Here is an 18,705-nt window from a genome sequence, read left to right on the forward strand (position 1 = left end):
CCTGTACAGAACTCCCTTCTATACCATCCCCTGAAGGGGTCATCCATCTAGCCTTTGCTTGAGAGCCCTCAGTAAGGTGGTGGGGTGTCCCATTGCTCCCTCCAGTTTGGAACAGATCGAACAGTGAAGGAGCTTTGTTGTTGAGTTGGGTCCCACTCTTCATGACCTGATACACCAGAGCATGCCACATAAAGCTGAAATTTGCTTATCTTCCACTTGTATCCATTACTGCTAGTTCTGGCCTTGGGTAATCTAACTCCCTTCCACGTGACAGCCCTTCATCTCTAAGGCATTTCTTCCTCAAACTAAACAGCCTGGTTCCTTCATCCAATTCTTGGACAGCAGCCTGGAAGCCTTTTATCCTCTCGGTTGTGCCCTTCTAGCTGGTCTGCAGCCTATCACTATCCTCCCCAGAATGTGGGGCCTAGAACCCAGCACAATATTCCATATGTGGCTCAGCCAGGGCAGAGCCCTGGGGGCCTCTTGACTCTCTAAGATACTTCCGATCAGTGCAGCCAATATCACATGAGCCTTTGGGGCTGTCTTTGTGCACTGCTGATGAATACTGATCTTGACATCTACTCAAATTCCCAAGTTTTTTTCCAGATAAAAACTTAGCCAAGTCTTCCCCATTCTTGTACTTGTGAAGTCAATGATCTGAATCAAGCATAGACAGTCAGACAGATAATAGAGCATTTATTAAGTGTGTATTATATGCCAGTCACTGTGCTAAGTGCTGGAGATCCCATTACAAGCAAACAAGATAGTGCCTGTATTCAGGAAGCTTACAATCTAATAGTGAAAATCACACATAGAGCATAGAATGAGTCAAGTTGGGAGCGACATTAATGTGGCTGGGGCGCCTCTAGAAATCAAGGTTCTGATAAGAGGCTCACCAATCAGGAGACTGCGATCTCAGAACGAAGGTTTCTCCAAGATGAGGTAGCTGATGAGGAGAAAGGGAAGGATGGAGGGAAGAAGAGAGGGGAGAGAGAGAAAAACAGAAAAAGAAACATAGAAAGAAACAGAAAGAAAGAAACAAAAAGAAACAGAAAGAGAAACAGAAAAAGAAAATAATGAAAAGAAAGTGAAAGAAACAGAAAGAGAAAGAAAAACAGAGAAACAAAGAAATAGAAAATGGAGAGTAACAGAGAATGATAAACAAAGAAGAAACAGAAAAAGGGAAAAGAGAAAGAAACAGAAAAAAGAAATAGAAACACTGAGATAGAAAGAGAGAGACAGAGAGACACAGAGAGAGAGAAGCTAGAAGTGAAGTAAACATGATGTAGGATTTTATATGTATTCCTACTAAATTACTGAGTTCCATATGCTAGTGCAGAGATCTTTTTGGATCCCAACTGTCCTCTCTGTTAGCTATCTTCACAGTTTTATATCATTTCTGATTCGATAAGTCAGTCATCTACACTTTGAGTGAATTTATCTAAAAAATGTGAAAGCACATAGGGTCAAACACAGGCCCTTATGCATTCCATTTGAGGCTTCCTTTCAAGTTGTCATTGAGTCCTCAATGATGACTCTTTTTGTCCAGGTAATCAATCAGATCTTCATCTGGTTGTCTCTAGCCCCTAGCTCTGTCTTGTCTGGAAGGATTGAGTGAGAGCTTTTGTCAGATGCTTTGCTAAGATCTAGGTCTGTAGCTACCACATTCCTCATCCAATTAGTCTGGCCACCTTGTCAAAAAAAGGAAATGGGGTTAGTCTGGCATGACTTACTCTTGGGGAAGCCAGACGGACTTTGTGATCATCACCTCCATTTCTAGATTTCTACAAAGCATCCCTTTAATGATCTGTTCTACAATTCTGCTAGGAACCAAAATCAACCTCACAGGCTTATCATTTAAAGACTACACTCTGTTTCTCTCTTTGAAAATCAGGATTTTTGCCCTTTTCCAGTCCCATTCTCCATGATCTTTGGAAGCTCACTAAGAGTGACTCACTCATCTTCGATGTCAGGTCAGTCAGTGAAGTGTGGTGCCTGGACACCTAGGACAGTGATGTGCCCTCATTATCTCTACACTTATGCTGTTGGGGGTTCTGACTCCTATTATCCATTTTCAGTCTATCCTTTCCTGTCCAACAATCAAACTTCTTGAGAAAGAAAACAGGAACAAAGTTGAGGCTTCCACCTTCTCTGTCATGTTATATTTGGCCCATCCAACTTGAGCAGAACCCCTACTTTTTTTGATCTTCCTGTTTTAAGCCATATAGGTTTTAAAACGACTGTTCTTAACTTTCCTTGCCAGGCTCGGTTTATTCTGGGCCTTAATACTTCTGATACCGCTCTTTAGAAAAATAAAATTATGCCTTTTATTGTTATACCACATTCATTTCCAAATACAACACGTCCCCAAGGTGTTAGTACAGTTTGAAGCTTTAATATCTTTTAAAATACTCTGCATATCCCTCCCTTCTCCCTGCCCCTGGCAAGCCTTGTAACAATGGGAAAGGAAGGAAGGAAGGAAGAAGGAAGGAAGGAAGGAAGGAAGGAAGGAAGGAAGGAAGGAAGGAAGGAAGGAAGGAAGGAAGGAAGGAAAGAAGGAAGGAAAGAAGGAAGAAAAAAGGAAAGAAAGAGAAGTATTTAAGCAACACCTACCAAGTATCAACCATGTCTAATAGTATATGCACTATTCCAAACCCATAGTCCTCCACTTCTACAACGAAAGGAGAGAGGTTCATTTTCTCAATTCCTCTCTGGGACAAAGCTTGGTCATTGTCATTACACTGTGTTCAGGTTTGTTATCATCATCATCATCATTAGCGAACATTTGTATTTATTTTTCAGTTGTATCCAACTCTTCATGACCCCATTAGGGCTTTTCTTGGCAAAGATACTGCAGTGGTTTTGCCACTTCCTTCTCCAGCTCATTTTACAGATGAGGAACCAGAGGCAAAAAGCGACTTGACCTGGGTCACACAGTTAGGAAGTGTCTGAGGCTAGGTTTGAACTCAGGAAGGTGGGTTTTCCTGGCTCGGGTCCAGCCCTCTTCTTAATATAAAATAATCTTTGCCCTCTTTGGTGAATCACAAGCAGCTGCTTTCTCTTCTCAGGATCCAGTACCCCATCTATGGAAAACATCATGTTTAGAGCTTAGCTGCAACTGTCCACTAGCTCTTTCCCTTCCTCTCCTATGCCCCATTTTTCTACTCTCCAAACACCTGACAGATGTCAACATTTCTTCCAGCCTCTTTTTTCCTTGTTTTTACTCTTTGCCCTCCTCCATTTTCTCTCAAGAAATGCTTTTTTCCTCCTTGGAGGGTAAAGAGGGAGTCCCTGAGCCACTTTGCTTTCTCCTCTAAAAGGGAAACCAGCCTGCACTCTGAGCCTAGAAAATTGTCATCGGGGCAGACAGACAAACGCTGCACTTGTTCAGATCATTTCAAAGTTTTCTCCTTCCATCATACTTTTTGGAAATCCTTGTTTCCCAGTCTTCAGTCACTCTCGTGGTCTGCTCCTGTGCAGACTTCTGCGACAAACTGCCTATTGGATATGGAGATCTATTTCACTGGGGACTCTGGAGTGAGGCTTCACCGTCATATAGCAGTCTTTCTGCCTCTCCTCCTGAGACATGATCCCTAGCTCGCTCACAGAGGTATAACTGATGTTTCTAGCTTCCTACCAGAAGCCCAGAGCAAGGAGGCCTGGTGTCCAGACAAATGTTCAGAGTTCATCTCCATCTAGAGCCTCACATTCATCTCAATGTGTCCAACACTGAATTCATCTCCTTTTCCCTAAACCTGTCTCCTCACCAGACTTCCTGTTGCTATTAATATGTCACCATCATCCCAGTTAACGTTAACTCAATGGTTAAGTACAAACTATAACATAAATACTACATGTTGCCATCAGTTATTCACAAATATTTATTAAGCACCTACTGCATGCAAGGCCCTGCACTAGGCAGTCTATAGCCTCAAGGAACTTAAGTTCCATTGGGCTAAAGGGTGACTCACTGGAAAATGTTGGATTTTACATCACATGTTGGAAAATACCAATGAGGACTGGCCCCAACAGGCTGCATTGTACAATCGTGTCATTTAATTTATATTTTTTTGGTTCAGACTTGTGATTTTATTAATGCAGGGATAGAAAGAAAGCCCTGTGGGGCAGCTGTGGTACAGTGGATAGAGAGAGCACTGGGCATGGCTTCAAGAAGACCCGAGTTCAAATCTGGCCTCAGATACTTAAGTAACTTGGGCAAGTTACTTAACCCTGTTTACCTCAGTTTCCTCATTTGTAAAATGAGCTGGAGAAAGAAATGGTAAACCACTCCAATTTCTTTGCCAAGAAAACCTCAAATGGAGTCATGAAGAGTCAGACACAAGTGAACAACAAAAGGCCCTTCACTTCTACAGATTAGCAACTCATAACTTATTCTTACAGAGTTGCCTAAAACTTAGAGGTTAAGTGATGTGATAGGTCATTTAACTAGTATATATGAGTCAGGATATAAATTCAGGTCTTTATCATTCTAAAACCAGCCCTCTATTTGCTACATTATGGTTTTTTTTTTTGTAAATTTATTAAAAAATAAAATCCCCTTGATGGATACTTATGTTTAGAGGTAGCCTCAGCTACCTTCTATCTACCTCAGTGCACGGCAGATAGAACCCTGGATTTGATAGAACTCTTTTTAAATCGTGACTCAAGATAATTTACTAGTTGTATGACTCTCAGCCTGTTTTCTCATCTGTAAAATGAGGGTAATATAGCACTTACCTCACTGTACCATTGTGAGGTTCAGGTCAGATAATATTTATAAATTGCTTCGCAAACATTAAAGCACCTGCTAGTTGCTGAGGATTGCCTTGGGGGTCAATATTTAGGAGAATTTTATGCCATTTCCAGAATATAATTTTTAATCAGAGAATTATGACTCTTATGCCTTATTATTCAATCTATAGAATTCAACAGACAAAGGCAAGTTGGTCAATCCCTGCTATCCTCAGAATTATGTGACCACTTTAACAATGGAGCACATATTTGGAAGTCTATGTACAGAAGAGTTAAGGCCATCCAACTATGACCCAGGATACAAAATTGCCCTGGAAGGAACTGGAGACCCCACTTTGTGCAGAGAAATGGTGTATTCCCTGTTCGACTTTCAAGTTTGTCATGACCAGGAAGACTGCTCATTTGATGGGGTCTATCAGCCAAAGGTTAAAGGGATGTTTGTGGTAAGAGTACAACTTACAGAAGATTTAATTAAAAAAAAAAATGTATTTGTCAACCCCTCAACCTGCTCCCACAAATGTCCCATTTACTCCCTCTCCCTCCTCTTATGGTCAGTAACATTGCTCTTGTATGGTTGGATTTTCAGGCTTTTTCAGGATTCTACTATACCACCAATGCTTTGAACCTCACAGGGAGCTTTTCTTTAGATGCCTTTAACTCAAGCATGTGGGACTTCTGTTTGCAGAGCTGGAGTCAGGTCAGTGGGGCTCCTGCTGAGGTATTTAAAGCCTTGCAAGAGTCTTGTTTGCTCATCGTTGTTTGCACGCTGTCTCCTCCAATAGACTCTGGGCTCCTTGAGAGCTGGGACTAGTTTTTGGTTTTGGTCATTTTGTCTTTCTTTGTATCTTCAGTGGTTGGCACAGTGCCTGCAGATAGTGGATGCTTAATCGATACGTGTTGACAGATTCACCTTGAGTTTGAAAGGCAGCGATCTGCTTGTATGTACATAATGATTATTTCTTTAGTGATCGCCTGAATCGCTAAAGCATCAAATATCAGAAAGCCCAATTAAATTTGCTTTATGATTATTTACATTTAGATAAATGAATTTCAATGCATAGACTGTCCTAAGAACTTTTCAGTCAGTCCCTCTGTGTGTCTGTCAGATTTCTTCCATTCACTCTCACGTACTTTCTTTTATATGGTCATAGAGAGCGACTGCTGTGCTTTCTGTTGTAACTCGATGGAGCCATATATTTTAAGGTTCCCTTTGTATACCAAGAGATTAATATGATATTATTTTTCTATGTTGGTGGCTTAGCCCCTCCTAGTGTCTACTGTTCTCTCAATGTTACCCTTTTTTTGTTTGTTTTGTAATATTTCATAAATGTTCTTCCATGTGTTTTTTCTTATACTCATCCATTTTAATTGCATTAAACATTACATGAATGTAGAATAATTTATTTATTCTCCTATTATAGGACGTTTAGGTTGCTTCTAATTTTTTACTCACAGAGTGCAGAATCTCAAAGTTGAAAGAGATGTTAGAGGCCTTCTTATTCAACCCATAACTAAGCGAGAATCCATCCCCCAATCCACCCAACCAAGTAGTCATCTAGCCTATGCTTGAAGACCTCCAGTGAGGAAGTCAGAAAAACGCTGAACTTTCAGGTTTTTGCTGGTGGTGGTGAATACTTTCAAAGTATTTTCCCAACAACAGACTTATTGGATCTGAGAATCTAATTCTTTTTAGAGCTTTTACTGTGTATTGCAAAATTGCTTTCCCCAAAAGTTCCTACATATTGCAATTCCAACAATAGTGAATGAGTTTATTTGTTTCTCCACAGCCTTTCCAGAACTGAGTTTCTTGGCTTTATCTTTGCTGAGTTTTGATGACTAAGTGAAACCTAAAAGTTGTTTCTCTTTGATTGCATCTCTTTGATTATTAGTGTGTTTGTGTATATTTTTTTCAAGTGATTACTAACATTCTTATATTCTCTTTGGAAAATGACCTGTTATGTAGTTTAAATCTCTATGCTTTCTCACCTTTATCCAGTGGATAAATCTAGGTTCTTTTTATTATATCTACCCTTAGTCATCCATGTGTTCTGAAAGGCACGTATCCATAAAATGTGTGTGGCATGTTTCGGCCATATTTTTATTTTTTTAAATCTCTTTTCCAGCTTCCTCTGATGCTTCCCAAATTTGATGAGGTATATGCCCGGTCCTATTGCTTCTCTGCTCACTATATCTATCATCTGCTAATATATGGCTACAAATTTACAAGAGAGACTTGGCCTAAAATACATTTTAAAAAAGAAGTAAGTGAAAAAAAAGACTACTGATTCTTTTCTCTCATTATTCCTCCCTCTCCAAGTAAATACACTGACATGAAAGAAATTTAGAAATTGTGATGTTGGTGAATTTCACTCTCGTTAAATTCAGCATTTGTCAGACACTTAGACTATGACATGGTGCTCCTGTGGACTAGAATCAAGTATTCTTCTGACACCACTTTCAAATGGATAAGGGGTTATTGCCTAAGACTGGTAAGGAGGAGTTAAGGAACTAAGTCTGAGCAATTCAGTGATGTTAGTCTTGAACAGGAAGGTATTAGATTTAAAGCTGGAAGAGATTTTGGAAGTACAACCTCCTTTTATTTTACAGATAAGGAGACTGAGGCCCCAAGAGAAGTGACCTTGGGGTCACAGGGCTAGTACATACCTAGTTAAGCTGGAATATGAAGCCAGGTCCTTTGATTCTCGATGCAGTGCACTCTACACTTTCCCCCTTCCTTTAAAGAGGGTGGTGACCAGCTCTTCTGCCTTCTTCACCACAGGTTAAACTGATAGTATGAGGGATTTACGTTAGCTCTAAATAAGAATTTCCTGGCAGTTACCAAGAGGCCAAGAAGTCTCCTTTTAGAAGACTTGCCACACAGAATCAATGCTTGTGTTCTGGGATGCTCTGGCCTGATTCGGAAGAGTGGATGAGATAGCCATTCAAGGCTCTTCCAGCCTAGGAGGCTTTAATCTTGACTAATTTCACCCTGACAGTGTCTTCAGTTAGCACCACATTTCCTATGAGAAGAGATTGATGTTTTAGGAATACGAGAAGCCCAAAGATGACTTGGGGGGATGCGAGGGCTCCTTCCTGGCTGCCTTCTTTTCCTAAAGAATCTAATAAAATTATGTAGATGTGACTTATCTGGCATCCATGGGTGATCTCATTCTGGATGATAGAAATAGATTTGGAATTGACCTAATAAGAACAATGACCTGCATAATTGGCATCTTATCCCCTGTAAACAACATTAAGAGTTTAAGGCAACAAGACCATTTTCATCCTCCACAGGCTCATGCTAGTGACTACTGGAGCACGTTCCAAGATTTTGTTAGGAAATTGTAGAAATGGATTCCATCTGAGGCGACTAGACAGGGCATCATTAATGTTCTATTGTACATAAAGCTGGTGAATTTCCATCCTCCTTCTATACTTTCCTTCCTTCTTTTTCTTTCTTTCTCTCTCCTTCTTTATCCCTTTTTTCTCTCCGTCTCTTCTTTTCATTCATTTTCTTCTCTCTCCCTTCCTCTTTCCTTCTTTCATCTTTTTTCTTTCTTCCTTTTTTCTCTTTTTTCTTCCCCCTCTTTATTTTTTTTCTCATTCTTTTTCTTTCACTCCTTTTCATTCATTTTCTTCTCCCTCCTTCCTTCCTTTTCTTCCTCCTTTCCTTTTTTCTTTCTCACTTTCTCTTTACTTCTTTCTCTCTTTTTATTTATTCTCTTTTCTCTTCCTCCCTTTCTTTCTTTCTTTCCCTTTCCCCACTTTTCTGTCTTTCAAAGAAAAAGGCAGAGAGAGTCATTCCTATCTCAAAAAGTCCCACAAACTGTTATGTTTGTTGAATTATGCCAGACAGTAGGAGAGTAAGAGAAGTAAGAAGGGAAAGAAAGGGGAAGGAGTAGAAAGGAAGAGAGCCCAAGATTGGCCATTACAATGACAATGATCAAAAGTTCTAGTTCAACTTCTCGCCCCCATTTGCCAGAAGAGGAAACTGAGTCAAAGAGAGGTGAAGGCACCAGAGCCAGGATCCAGTCCTCTGATGCCAGATCTTTTCTCTGTTCTACAACCCATGTGTTATCCTGACTTTCTTCCTCCATCTTTTCCATTCTCCAACCCTGTAGAAATCACAGTTGTTTCCTGTAGTTTTCTCTATAAGTCATATGCATACCCAAACCTAAGTTGATGGTGTCTCCCCTTGTGGGCACTAACTCCTCCATAAGCTGCAGTGCTCGAATGACTGGCATGACACATATATGTATGTCCCAGGATCCCAAAGAAGCACTGGGAAGGCAGCTCATAGATGAAATAGTTCAACCCTATCACTTTACAGATGGGGATACTGAGGTGCAGGGAAGTTGTGTAATGAAACAATGTGTGCACAGTCCTTTGCAAACCTTAAAGTGTTACGTAAATGCTGGCTGTTCGTAATAACTGACATTCATGGAATTTTTTAAAGCTTAGACAGAACTTCCTTAATTTAGTTCAATAAGCATGTATTAAGCACCTACTATGTGCACAGAGCTGAGTGCTGAGATACAAAGAAAAAAGCGAGTTATCATCCTAATGGAGCTTGCATTGTGTCAGGGAGAAACCACCATTACTCAGAGAAGAATATACAAAGTCTTTATATAGAACAATGGTTAGAGAGCACTGTGTCTGGAGTTAGGAAGTCCTGGGTTCAAATCTGACCTCAGACATTTATTAGCTATGGACCTTGGGCGAGTAATTTAAGCTCTCTGCCTCTGTTTCCTTATCTGTAAAATGAGGGCTTGGATTCAGCCTCTAAAGTCCCCTCCAGCTCTAAACCTATGAAAGAAAGCAATGGGATGAGGGAAAAGGCTTGTGGTAGTTTTATCCTGGGAGGGAGGTATAGCAGATACTATTATTTTATTAATTATCAATTTAAAAATAAGAAACAGGAATGACTTGTCAGTAACTTGTTAGTAAGCATTAAGGTGGGGAAGGGGAGAGAATGAGTATTTATTAAGTGCCTGCTCTGTGCTAAGCACTTTACAAATATTATCAAATTTGAGATGATATTTGAGATTTCCAAAGTAGGATTTGAACTCAGATCTCTCCTGACCATCTCTGTGCCTCTACACAGTCACCTGCCCCAGTCATGTTATTTGAGCTTCTGGTTTCTCCATCTCTCCACCCCCGGTATCTGAACCATCCCCTTTGCCCCTCCACAGGTGGAGAATAGCAGTATTGCGTGGTCTCTGGGCTACATGCTGAACCTCACCAACATGATTCCAGCTGAGAGCCCCCTGATCCAGCTGCCCATGAAGCCCCAGGTGTTCACAGGGACAATATTTTTCTTTGCTGGAGTGGCCTTGCTCTGCCTAGTTTTCCTCTTTTACCTGTTTTTGGTGTCCAAGCTGCAGAGGAGCTCCCAGCATGTCATCGACCACAGCTTTGATGCTGAGTGAGCCAAGGAGAAGTGCATTCAAGACCAGGCAAGGCAAAGCTCAGCGTGGAGAAATGAAGCGGATGGCAGGACCCATTAGAGAATCTCAGAGCCAAGGCAGGCTTGCTCCCCTGAGCTTCGACCTTCTCTGCCTGACTGGAGTTGGAGTGATGGTCACACCCCACTCCTCCAATGAGCCGCTGATTCATCCGAGGGCAGATTAGAGAAGACAAGGGGGCAAGCAATGTTGGACAGGAGTCAGAAAACATGGATGTGAATGAATCTTGGTTCCACCACTTAGAAACTGTCTGACCTTGGGAAAGTCCTCTTCCTCTCTCTGGGTCTCAGTCAGCTCACCTTGAAAATAAGAGGATTAGCCTAGATGACCCTGAAGACCTTTTCTAGATCCAAACTTAGGATTCAGTGGCCATTCAAGGCCAGAAGTCTCCTAGGAGGAAGGGCCTCTGGCTTTAAAACAAGACACCCCAGGTTCATCTTCCATCTTGCCCCCCCAAGAAACACACTCTATGACCAGTGAATTTAAAAGAAATCCTTGCTGTCAGAACTGAAATATGGAAGAGTATGCCAGAAGTAGAATGGTATTCTCAGTAAACATAGTATACCTGGCACATAGTAGGCACTTAATACTTGTTAAACTGGATCGTTCTTTGTTGAAAACATAGCACTTTGCAATGTTCATTAGGACCACTGACACCTCTGATCAGTCAGAAAGCTGCTCACTTTCATGTCCTAATTATTAGCTCTTAAATGCCACCTTCCATCAGAGACTCGCTAGAAAGAGTGCCCCATGGCAAGGGCTTCCTGGTAAACCTTTGGGCATTACATCTACTCTGTTGGTCCCCAGGATGTGATGCAGTTATCACTGCTTCAGTGGTACTCTGAAGGGAAAACCTGCCCATCATCCCTGCCCTCGCCTTGTAAAACAGAGGAATGCCCAATGTTTCTAGGCTTATGACTTCACAATAAATTGTACAGTAATGATGTTGCAGAAATGGTATCACCCTGTGCAGTGTTCTGTTCTGCCCACTTAGAATACCCCATGCCCCAATTCCAGTCTCCTTACTAGCATCTGAATACACACCCTCCCCCATTCCATCTCTCCTTCCAGTAGTTCTTATGCCTGGCATGTTAATTTGGCATGGAATCTTTGTATACCAAATCATCCTTGAGTTGGCATTCTGCCTTGGACTATTACCCAGCTAATAGATGGAAATGTAGATACAATATAGATTTAGAATCAGAAGGGATCTCAGAGTCATCCATTATGTCCTGTCCTGGTAGAATATGTGCACCTTGAGGGCTAGGATGAGTTTTTTAAAAAATCTCATTTATATCCCCTGGGCCTTCCACATATTAGATGCTTACTAAACGCTTTTTGGATTTGATTAAATTTGATTTTTCACCACTCCCATAGGCAGGCATGATACCTTTAAAAAAAGAAGCTGAATGAAAACCTTATCCCATAGCTTAATCATCAGTTTCTTTCCCAAGTCTATGGGTCATGGCCCCAAGAATTTGGAATGTGTAGACCTCTCAGTCCAGAGGTCTTGGATTTATCAGGAGGTGTGGGAAACTGCATAACTTTTGAATTCAGGGCAAAGTACAGAGATTCCAAAACAGAACCTCTTCTTACTAATATTATACTATTAATGTTGTATCAACAATTAAGTTATTTAAAACTGTTTCATGTGGCATTCAATGTATGAAATAAAGGATAATTTTTGCTTCACTGGAAATGTATGTATTTGTTAACTTGTATAATTTTTTCTCTGATGTTTCCAAGATGTTATTTTAGAAATTTTAAAAGTAATTTTTATAAAACTTAAAGAATTTATAGATGAAAAATACAGGTCTGCTAAATAAGCAATTTCTTCTCCCCCCAAATCCCCCCATCATATCTAGACCATCTGATTTGTAGCCCACACCATCTGAATGGTATATCCACAGTGAGAGCACAGTGCCTTGCACACAGTAGGTGTTTAATAAATACTTACTGATTGGTAATGGATTGCAAAATCCAGTCACGTATACCCCTATATTGTGACTATAGTCCCTTGATACTCTCTGGGACAGGGGCACCATTCCCTTCTCTCACCAGAGAGGCACTGCTTTGGAAATCTCAATGAAATATAAACACCCTGAAGATGAGGACTGATTCTCTCAGTCTTCCCCACTGTGTGCTTTGCACTGGGCACCTTGAGGTCCAGGATGGTTCAATCAATCCAACGGAAGCTCTTAGTCTCATACTGAAGACCTTTCGTGTTCTAGCTACTGCCTACCTTCAAGGTTTGCTAAGCCCCTGGCAGGGCTAGCTTATGCTCCTCAGCAGCCTACTGAGGTAGGTGCTATGGCTATTTTCTTCATTTTGCAGATGAAGGAGCTGAGGCTCCGATAGTAAATGAATGGGGAGAATTTCCAGATAAAGGCCAACAGGATGTTGGGGTGCCTGGAGTCCACATGAAGAAAGGATATTTGTGTGTGCGCGCGTGCGTGCACGCACAGTCAGGCTGGGTAACATTTAAAACAATCAAAGCTATTCAGAAATGGAATGGGCTCCCTCTGGAAACGGCTGGTTCTAGAACTTGGCATAGGACCTCAAATACACTAAGCACTTAACGAACCCTTGCTGCCTTGACTTCCTCAGATGACCTCACATAGAGGCCAGATGTTTACTTATTGGGAATGTAGCAGAGGACAGGACTATCTATATTAAATGATTGGGGAGGTCCCACCTAACTAAAATTCTGAGTCACAAAACTAACAAATGTCAGAGTCAAGACTGAGACCCAGATCTATCTGACTTTCTTCCCACGGCCCTAGAGGAGCAGGACGTCCTCTGAAAAAGCTGTTTCATAAACAGTGGCCTCACTCCACAGTGAACTCCAGAGAGGACCTTGGCGGCTGGGATCAAAAGGAGGTATCCATGAATAAGAATAACTGCTGGCATTTGGGCAGCACTCTGAGGTTTGAAAAATGTCTTACAGATTTTGTCTCACTTTAATTACATTTCTATAGATTTAGGAATCATCTGCCAGTAATCGCATACTTGTTGCTCAGTCTTTTCGGTTGTGTTCAACTCTTTGTGAGCCCATTTGGGTTTTCTTGGTAAAGATAGTCGGGCAGTTTACCATTTCCTTCTCATTTTACAGATGAAGAAACTGAGGTAAACAGGGTTAAGTGACTTGCCCAAGGTCACACAGCCAGTGAAAATCTGAGGCCACTTTAGAACTCAGGAAGATGAGTCTGCGCACTCTGCACTATGGCGCCACCTAGCCGTCTAATCTCCTAATGACTAGTATTTAGAGGACGCTTTTAGGTTGGCAAAGTATTTTTCACGTATTATCTATTGTAACCCTCACAAGAACCCTGGGAGGTAGGGACTAAATATGATCTCCAATTTACAGATGAGGAAACTAAGGCCCTGGGAAACTGGGTGACTTGACCACGGTCTCACAGTCAAATGAGTGCTTGAGGGAGGATTTGAACTCGGAGCATCCTGACTCCACGTCCATCACAGCTCCAATAAGGTTAGAACCAACCAGGTCCCACTTTTACGACAGACTTAGCGGAGAACCCTTTATGATGGAGCGAGGAGGGCCCACGAATGGGGAGGTTCCCGTGTGGCCTTCCCACGAGTCCCGTCATTCGTTCCAGCTCAGTGGGGGGGGAGGGGGTTCAAGAACTAGGAGTGATTACCTGGGCAAGTCTCCGGGCCCTGGAAGGAGCCAGCGAGGGCTCGATCGGGGCCTGGGATGGACAGTGAGCTGGACCAGGTGCGGGTCCTCCTCTGCCCCCTCCGAGCTGGGTGCCTCGGGGCAGGCCTCAGTTTCCCCATCTGTAAAATGAGGGCGCTGACGCAGAGGCCCCCTGGCGTGTCTGCCCACGCCTTCTCCTGTGTAGAAGCACAGGTCCACGGGAAATATTCAGAAATAAATACTTCTGTAGGCCGAAGTCCTGTCTGGACTGGCCTGGACTTTGCCAGCACTCGACCAAACTCCTCAGGACAAGGCCCTCCGCTCTCCTCTAAACCCTGACCTAACCTTTCTTAAGGAAAGTGTATAAAAGATTAAGACTGAAAGCCAAGGCCGGGAAAGTGGATTCGGGGTGTGGCCAGACTTCAGAGGACAGCCACCCCACACCGGGAAAGCTCGGAAGTCCCGGGGCCCCCCGAGGCGCCCTCGGGAGCAGAGCCCGGCAGGACTCGGGGAGCCGCCGGGCGGGGCCGGGACCAGACGGTCCGACGGGACTCTCCGGGACGGGCCGGCCCTGGCGGGACAATCCGGGACCGGCCGGTCCTAACGGGACTCTCCGGGACGGGCCGGCCGCGGCGGGACACTCCGGGACCGGCCTCTCCAGGACCGGCCGGTCCTAACGGGACACTCCGGGACGGGCCGGCCCCGGCGGGACACTCCGGGACCGGCCGGTCCTAACGGGACACTCCGGGACGGGCCGGCCCCGGCGGGACACTGCAGGACCGGCCGGTCCTAACGGGACACTCCGGGACGGGCCGGCCCCGGCGGGACACTGCAGGACCGGCCGGTCCTAACGGGACACTCCGGGACGGGCCGGCCCCGGCGGGACACTGCAGGACCGGCCGGTCCTAACGGGACACTCCGGGACCGGCCGGCCCCGAAGATGAAGAGACCCGGACTGGTGAAGCAGAGATTCCAGTTCGGGTCCGGATCCCCTGGATCGGAATTCTGAGCCGCTCGCGGCGTGGCCGCGCACGCCGCCCTCTCTCCCCCTCAGCTTTCTCACCTCTAGAGCAGATTCAGTGATTTCCGAGGTCTCTTTTAGCTGTAAATCTACAATCCTACACAAATTCCCCCAAACCGTGGAGGCTCCGACAAAACAACACTGACGGTTTCTAGGCGGCTTTGGGGGCGCCGCTCCCCACGCCCCAGGGGGCAGCTCCCCCCCGCCGCGGGGCTTCCGGGCCGGGACGTCACACCTGCGCATGTCCAGAGACGGCCGAGTCGCTCAGGTGTGCTGGGGACTACTCTCAGCGGGAGCGGCTCAGCGCACAGCGCAGGCGCGCACTTCCAGTGCCGCGGAGGCGGGCACTCCTAGGCCACGCCCCAGAATCCTTACGTCATGACGCTACTGCGGCGCCATGTTTGTTGTGGGTAACGTCGCTTCCCATTCAATAACCGAAAGGGGGCGTGGGGACGTACTTTACGTCAAGGGGCGTGGCCTGTAAGGCGAGGCCTCGTGGTCCGGGGGAAAGAACGCTGAACCCAAAGTAGGAGACGGCCTTTGAGTTCGAATTCCACGTCCTTGCTTTGTGACCTTGGGCGAGGCTGTGTGCTTCCTAATTCTGGCTGCAGCACGCGTGCTTAGAGACCACTGAGCCCCGCACCTTAACTCCCCCCTTTAAGTAGAGGGAAACTGAGGCACAGGGGAGTGTCTGATCGCGGGTGGAACACCGCTAGTGGGTCTGAACCAGACCCAAGTCCGGCGCCCCCCCCATTCACCCAGGCTCGGTCCAGTTCAATCCAACAAACGCTAAGTAAGGCCCGGGAACACCCAGTGAGCTCTGCCAGTCCCACTGCAGGTGGGGGCCCAGACGGCTACGGAATCCCACTGCAATCGCGCAGACAGGTCACCTCGCAGGCTGGAAAATGACCAGGACGCCGTCTGGGCCACACCCTGAAACTGGCAGGATGAGGTTTGTAAGGTGCCGGGCTGAGCGAGTCCTTGTTACAGCCTGGTGGAAACAATGTATTCTAATTACACACAAATTCCTAAGAATGGTGGCGAGGCTGGCCGCCATCTGCTGGAGCTGGCCCCTCCCTATGTTTCCTAGGCCGCCTCTTTTGGATACCCCACCGTCTAGCCCAGCTGGCTATGCCCCAAGGCCCCCGGACTGCGGTGCCATCCCTCACCTCCTGGACCCAGGTTGTCCTCACCTGTGCTTCTTCCAAGCCAGGCTGACGATGCCCGTATCCACAACTGCAGAAAGCCTTTCTAACCCCAGCAGGTCTGAGGCTCTTCGGTCTCTACTTAGGTTTGCTTTTTTCTTTTTATAGCCAATGTTTCTTCCGGGAGAAATTTTAAGCATCTTAAGAGCAGAGACTGATTCAGTCAGTCGGTCAATAATTGTTTACTAAGTGAGGTAATGAGGGCCTGCACCAGGATGGGGGCAGAGAAGAGGGAGCGTGAGAGACACGTTGAGGTATGGGCACCTGAGATGTAAGGGCTGCTCATCCACCCAGTAACACTGTCTTGGCAGATGTACTAAGCCAGCTTGAAGGGAACCAATCATTCCTCAAGGACAACTAGGCCTACTCTACAGCCATACCTAGAAATATTGTCCTCTGTGGCAAAGAGTTGTGGTGATGGGGCAGGTGACAGTAGAGACCCCAAAGACTGAGGACAGTCCAGCTATAATAGTGATGACCCCAACACCTGAGATAATTGGTCTGGAGCTGCCAGTCAGTGGCTGAAAGGGTCAAGCATGCTCTCCACCATGTGGATGACCTGGAACAAACCCCCAATTATTTCCTGTTAGTTATGATTTTGCTGCCTAGTCCCCATCCACAAATAACTGAGATACACTGGGGCTTGGGCTGCTGGATTTCACTTCAGGAGCAGAGGAGAAAACAAAACTGAGGAGGCCTCTAGTGAGGCTCTTTACAGCAGAGTCAGGGCTCTCTGTCCCTCAGGGACTGAACCAGGCTTTGGTCTCTGCCTCTCCCTGACTCCTTGAGGAGTCCACAGAACCTTTGGAGTGATATAACAAGTAATGTTTATGTAGCACTTCCAGGTTTGAAAAGCACTTTGTAAATATTATCGCATTTGGTCTTTGCAGAAACCCTGGGAGGGTAGGTCCTTTTGATCCTGATTTTACACTTAAGAAAACTGAGGCAGCAGAGGTCATGTGACTTGCCCAGGGTCACACAGCCAGTAAAATGTTGAGGCTGGATTTGAACTCTGCTCTTCTGCAGCTAGTTGGTAAAGTGGACAGAGCACTGGAGTCATGAAGACTCCTCTTCTTGAATTCAAATCCTGACTCAGGCACTCAGTAGCTCTGTGACCCTGGCCAAGTCATTTAACCCTGTTTGCCTCCATTTTTTCATCTAGAAAATGAGCTGGAGAAGGAAATGACAAACCCCTCCAGTATCTCTGCCATAAAAACCCCAAATGGGGTCACGGAGAGTCAGATTCATAGAAATAAGGAAACAGAAACTTCCTGATTGAAGGTGAGTGGAATAGGTTTAGTGAAGACTTCTCAGATTGTAATTCTTCTCCCAGGGGTGAGGTAAGACCTAGAGGCTCAAGGTTACAATATTTTTAGAGTGGAATAATTCCATATAAGGATATAAAACTATGTAGTACATTAGGGTCTCAATGATTGGATGAAACATCATTCTTCAATGTCTTCATTTCAAAAGGGATTGGCTAGATTTCGCATCTAGAGTGTAAGATCATATTCTCAGCTAATGAGGATAATGGTCAGTGGGGAGGGAGGGTCTTGCGTCAGAGTCTATATATCATTGCTTCTCCTTTGTCTTCAGCTTTCCTGCTCCAGGTGAACTGGTACAGGGATTGTCCCGCTTCTCGAGAATCGAATAAATAAACTTTCTGCCATCACTTTGAGAGGCCTCTGAGTAATTAATTAGGGATCCGAGCCATCCCACACAAAGGTTTAGTGCTCTATCCACTGTGCCCCCTCCCTGTTTCTACATTTGGGGAAGATTCCAATGGGAGTGTGTGAGTGTGAGAGAGAGAGAGAGAGAGACAGAAAAAGACAGAGAAAGCAAGAGAAGGAAGAGACAGAGAGGAACAGGGAGACAGACACACAGACAGAGAGGGAGAGAGAAAGAGATGGAGGAGAGAAGTAGCAGGCTCGCTCTTGCTGCCGACATCAAGCAGAGGCTGCACCGCTTCTCAGGGGTGTCACAGTCGGATACAGACCAGACTAAGTCAATCACCTGGCCGTATTCAGCGCCCACTGTCTGCTGATAAACAGTGAGCTGAGCCCTGGCCTTGGGAGCTTCCCCTCTACTTCTCCCAGGCCCCTGCGTTTTGCTTCTTTCCCTTTCCTGTGGCAGGCCCAAAGGGGGCCATCTCTAAGCGCAGAAAGCCAAGGGCAGGGGCCTGGATGAGCTTGATAAGCTTTGTGCGGGTACTGAGGCATGCGTGTGTGCAGCAGGCCTGCAGAAGCCCGGACACTCCTGCTCGGAATCATGGTTTTAAATGCACAGAATAAAACGCAGGGGATACAAAGGGGCCAGCTATGTTAAAATGAAGTTAACCATTTTTTCTAACCATCCAGGGCCCTTTGGATTGCAAGCTCCTGCAGGGCAGGGGCTGTTCCACTTTGGTGTTTGCTGACTTAAGCCCAGATTCAGAGGCCCCCCCCCCCCCCCAAGATTGGATGGTCTCTTCCAGGGCTCGATTTCCCCCAGCAGGAGCCTAAGAATCAACTTGGGACGCTCCAAACCGCTCTAGACTCACGTGTCCTGGCCCACGTTGAGGCAGAGAGGCTCGGGCTCGTTGCGCGCACGCGTAGACGCAGACCC

The 18,705-nt window shown here is 45.2% G+C and overlaps 1 protein-coding gene and 1 long non-coding RNA gene across 13 annotated transcripts in view; one reads left to right on the forward strand and one right to left on the reverse strand.

Moving 5' to 3' along the window:
- ENTPD3 (ectonucleoside triphosphate diphosphohydrolase 3) overlaps window positions 1–11,909 on the forward strand; it is a 61,260-nt gene extending 49,351 nt beyond the window's left edge. For all 12 annotated transcript variants that reach the window (XM_072651056.1, XM_072651063.1, XM_072651059.1 and 9 more), the window contains 4 exons: window positions 4,923–5,195; window positions 5,339–5,449; window positions 6,876–7,013; window positions 9,945–11,909. In XM_072651056.1, coding sequence (XP_072507157.1) covers window positions 4,923–5,195; window positions 5,339–5,449; window positions 6,876–7,013; window positions 9,945–10,181 — 759 coding nt within the window. In that variant the 3' untranslated portion in view covers window positions 10,182–11,909. The remainder of the gene's footprint in view (window positions 1–4,922; window positions 5,196–5,338; window positions 5,450–6,875; window positions 7,014–9,944) is intronic.
- LOC140532518 (uncharacterized) lies at window positions 680–18,695 on the reverse strand. The gene is made up of 2 exons (XR_011976557.1): window positions 14,939–18,695; window positions 680–10,516 (listed from the first exon to the last, which is right to left on the reverse strand). It is a non-coding gene; the product is annotated as an uncharacterized lncRNA (long non-coding RNA).
- Window positions 18,696–18,705: the final 10 nt, after the last annotated feature.

This window comes from Notamacropus eugenii, chromosome 3 (assembly GCF_028372415.1).
Source record: "Notamacropus eugenii isolate mMacEug1 chromosome 3, mMacEug1.pri_v2, whole genome shotgun sequence".
Lineage (NCBI taxonomy): Eukaryota > Metazoa > Chordata > Mammalia > Diprotodontia > Macropodidae > Notamacropus > Notamacropus eugenii.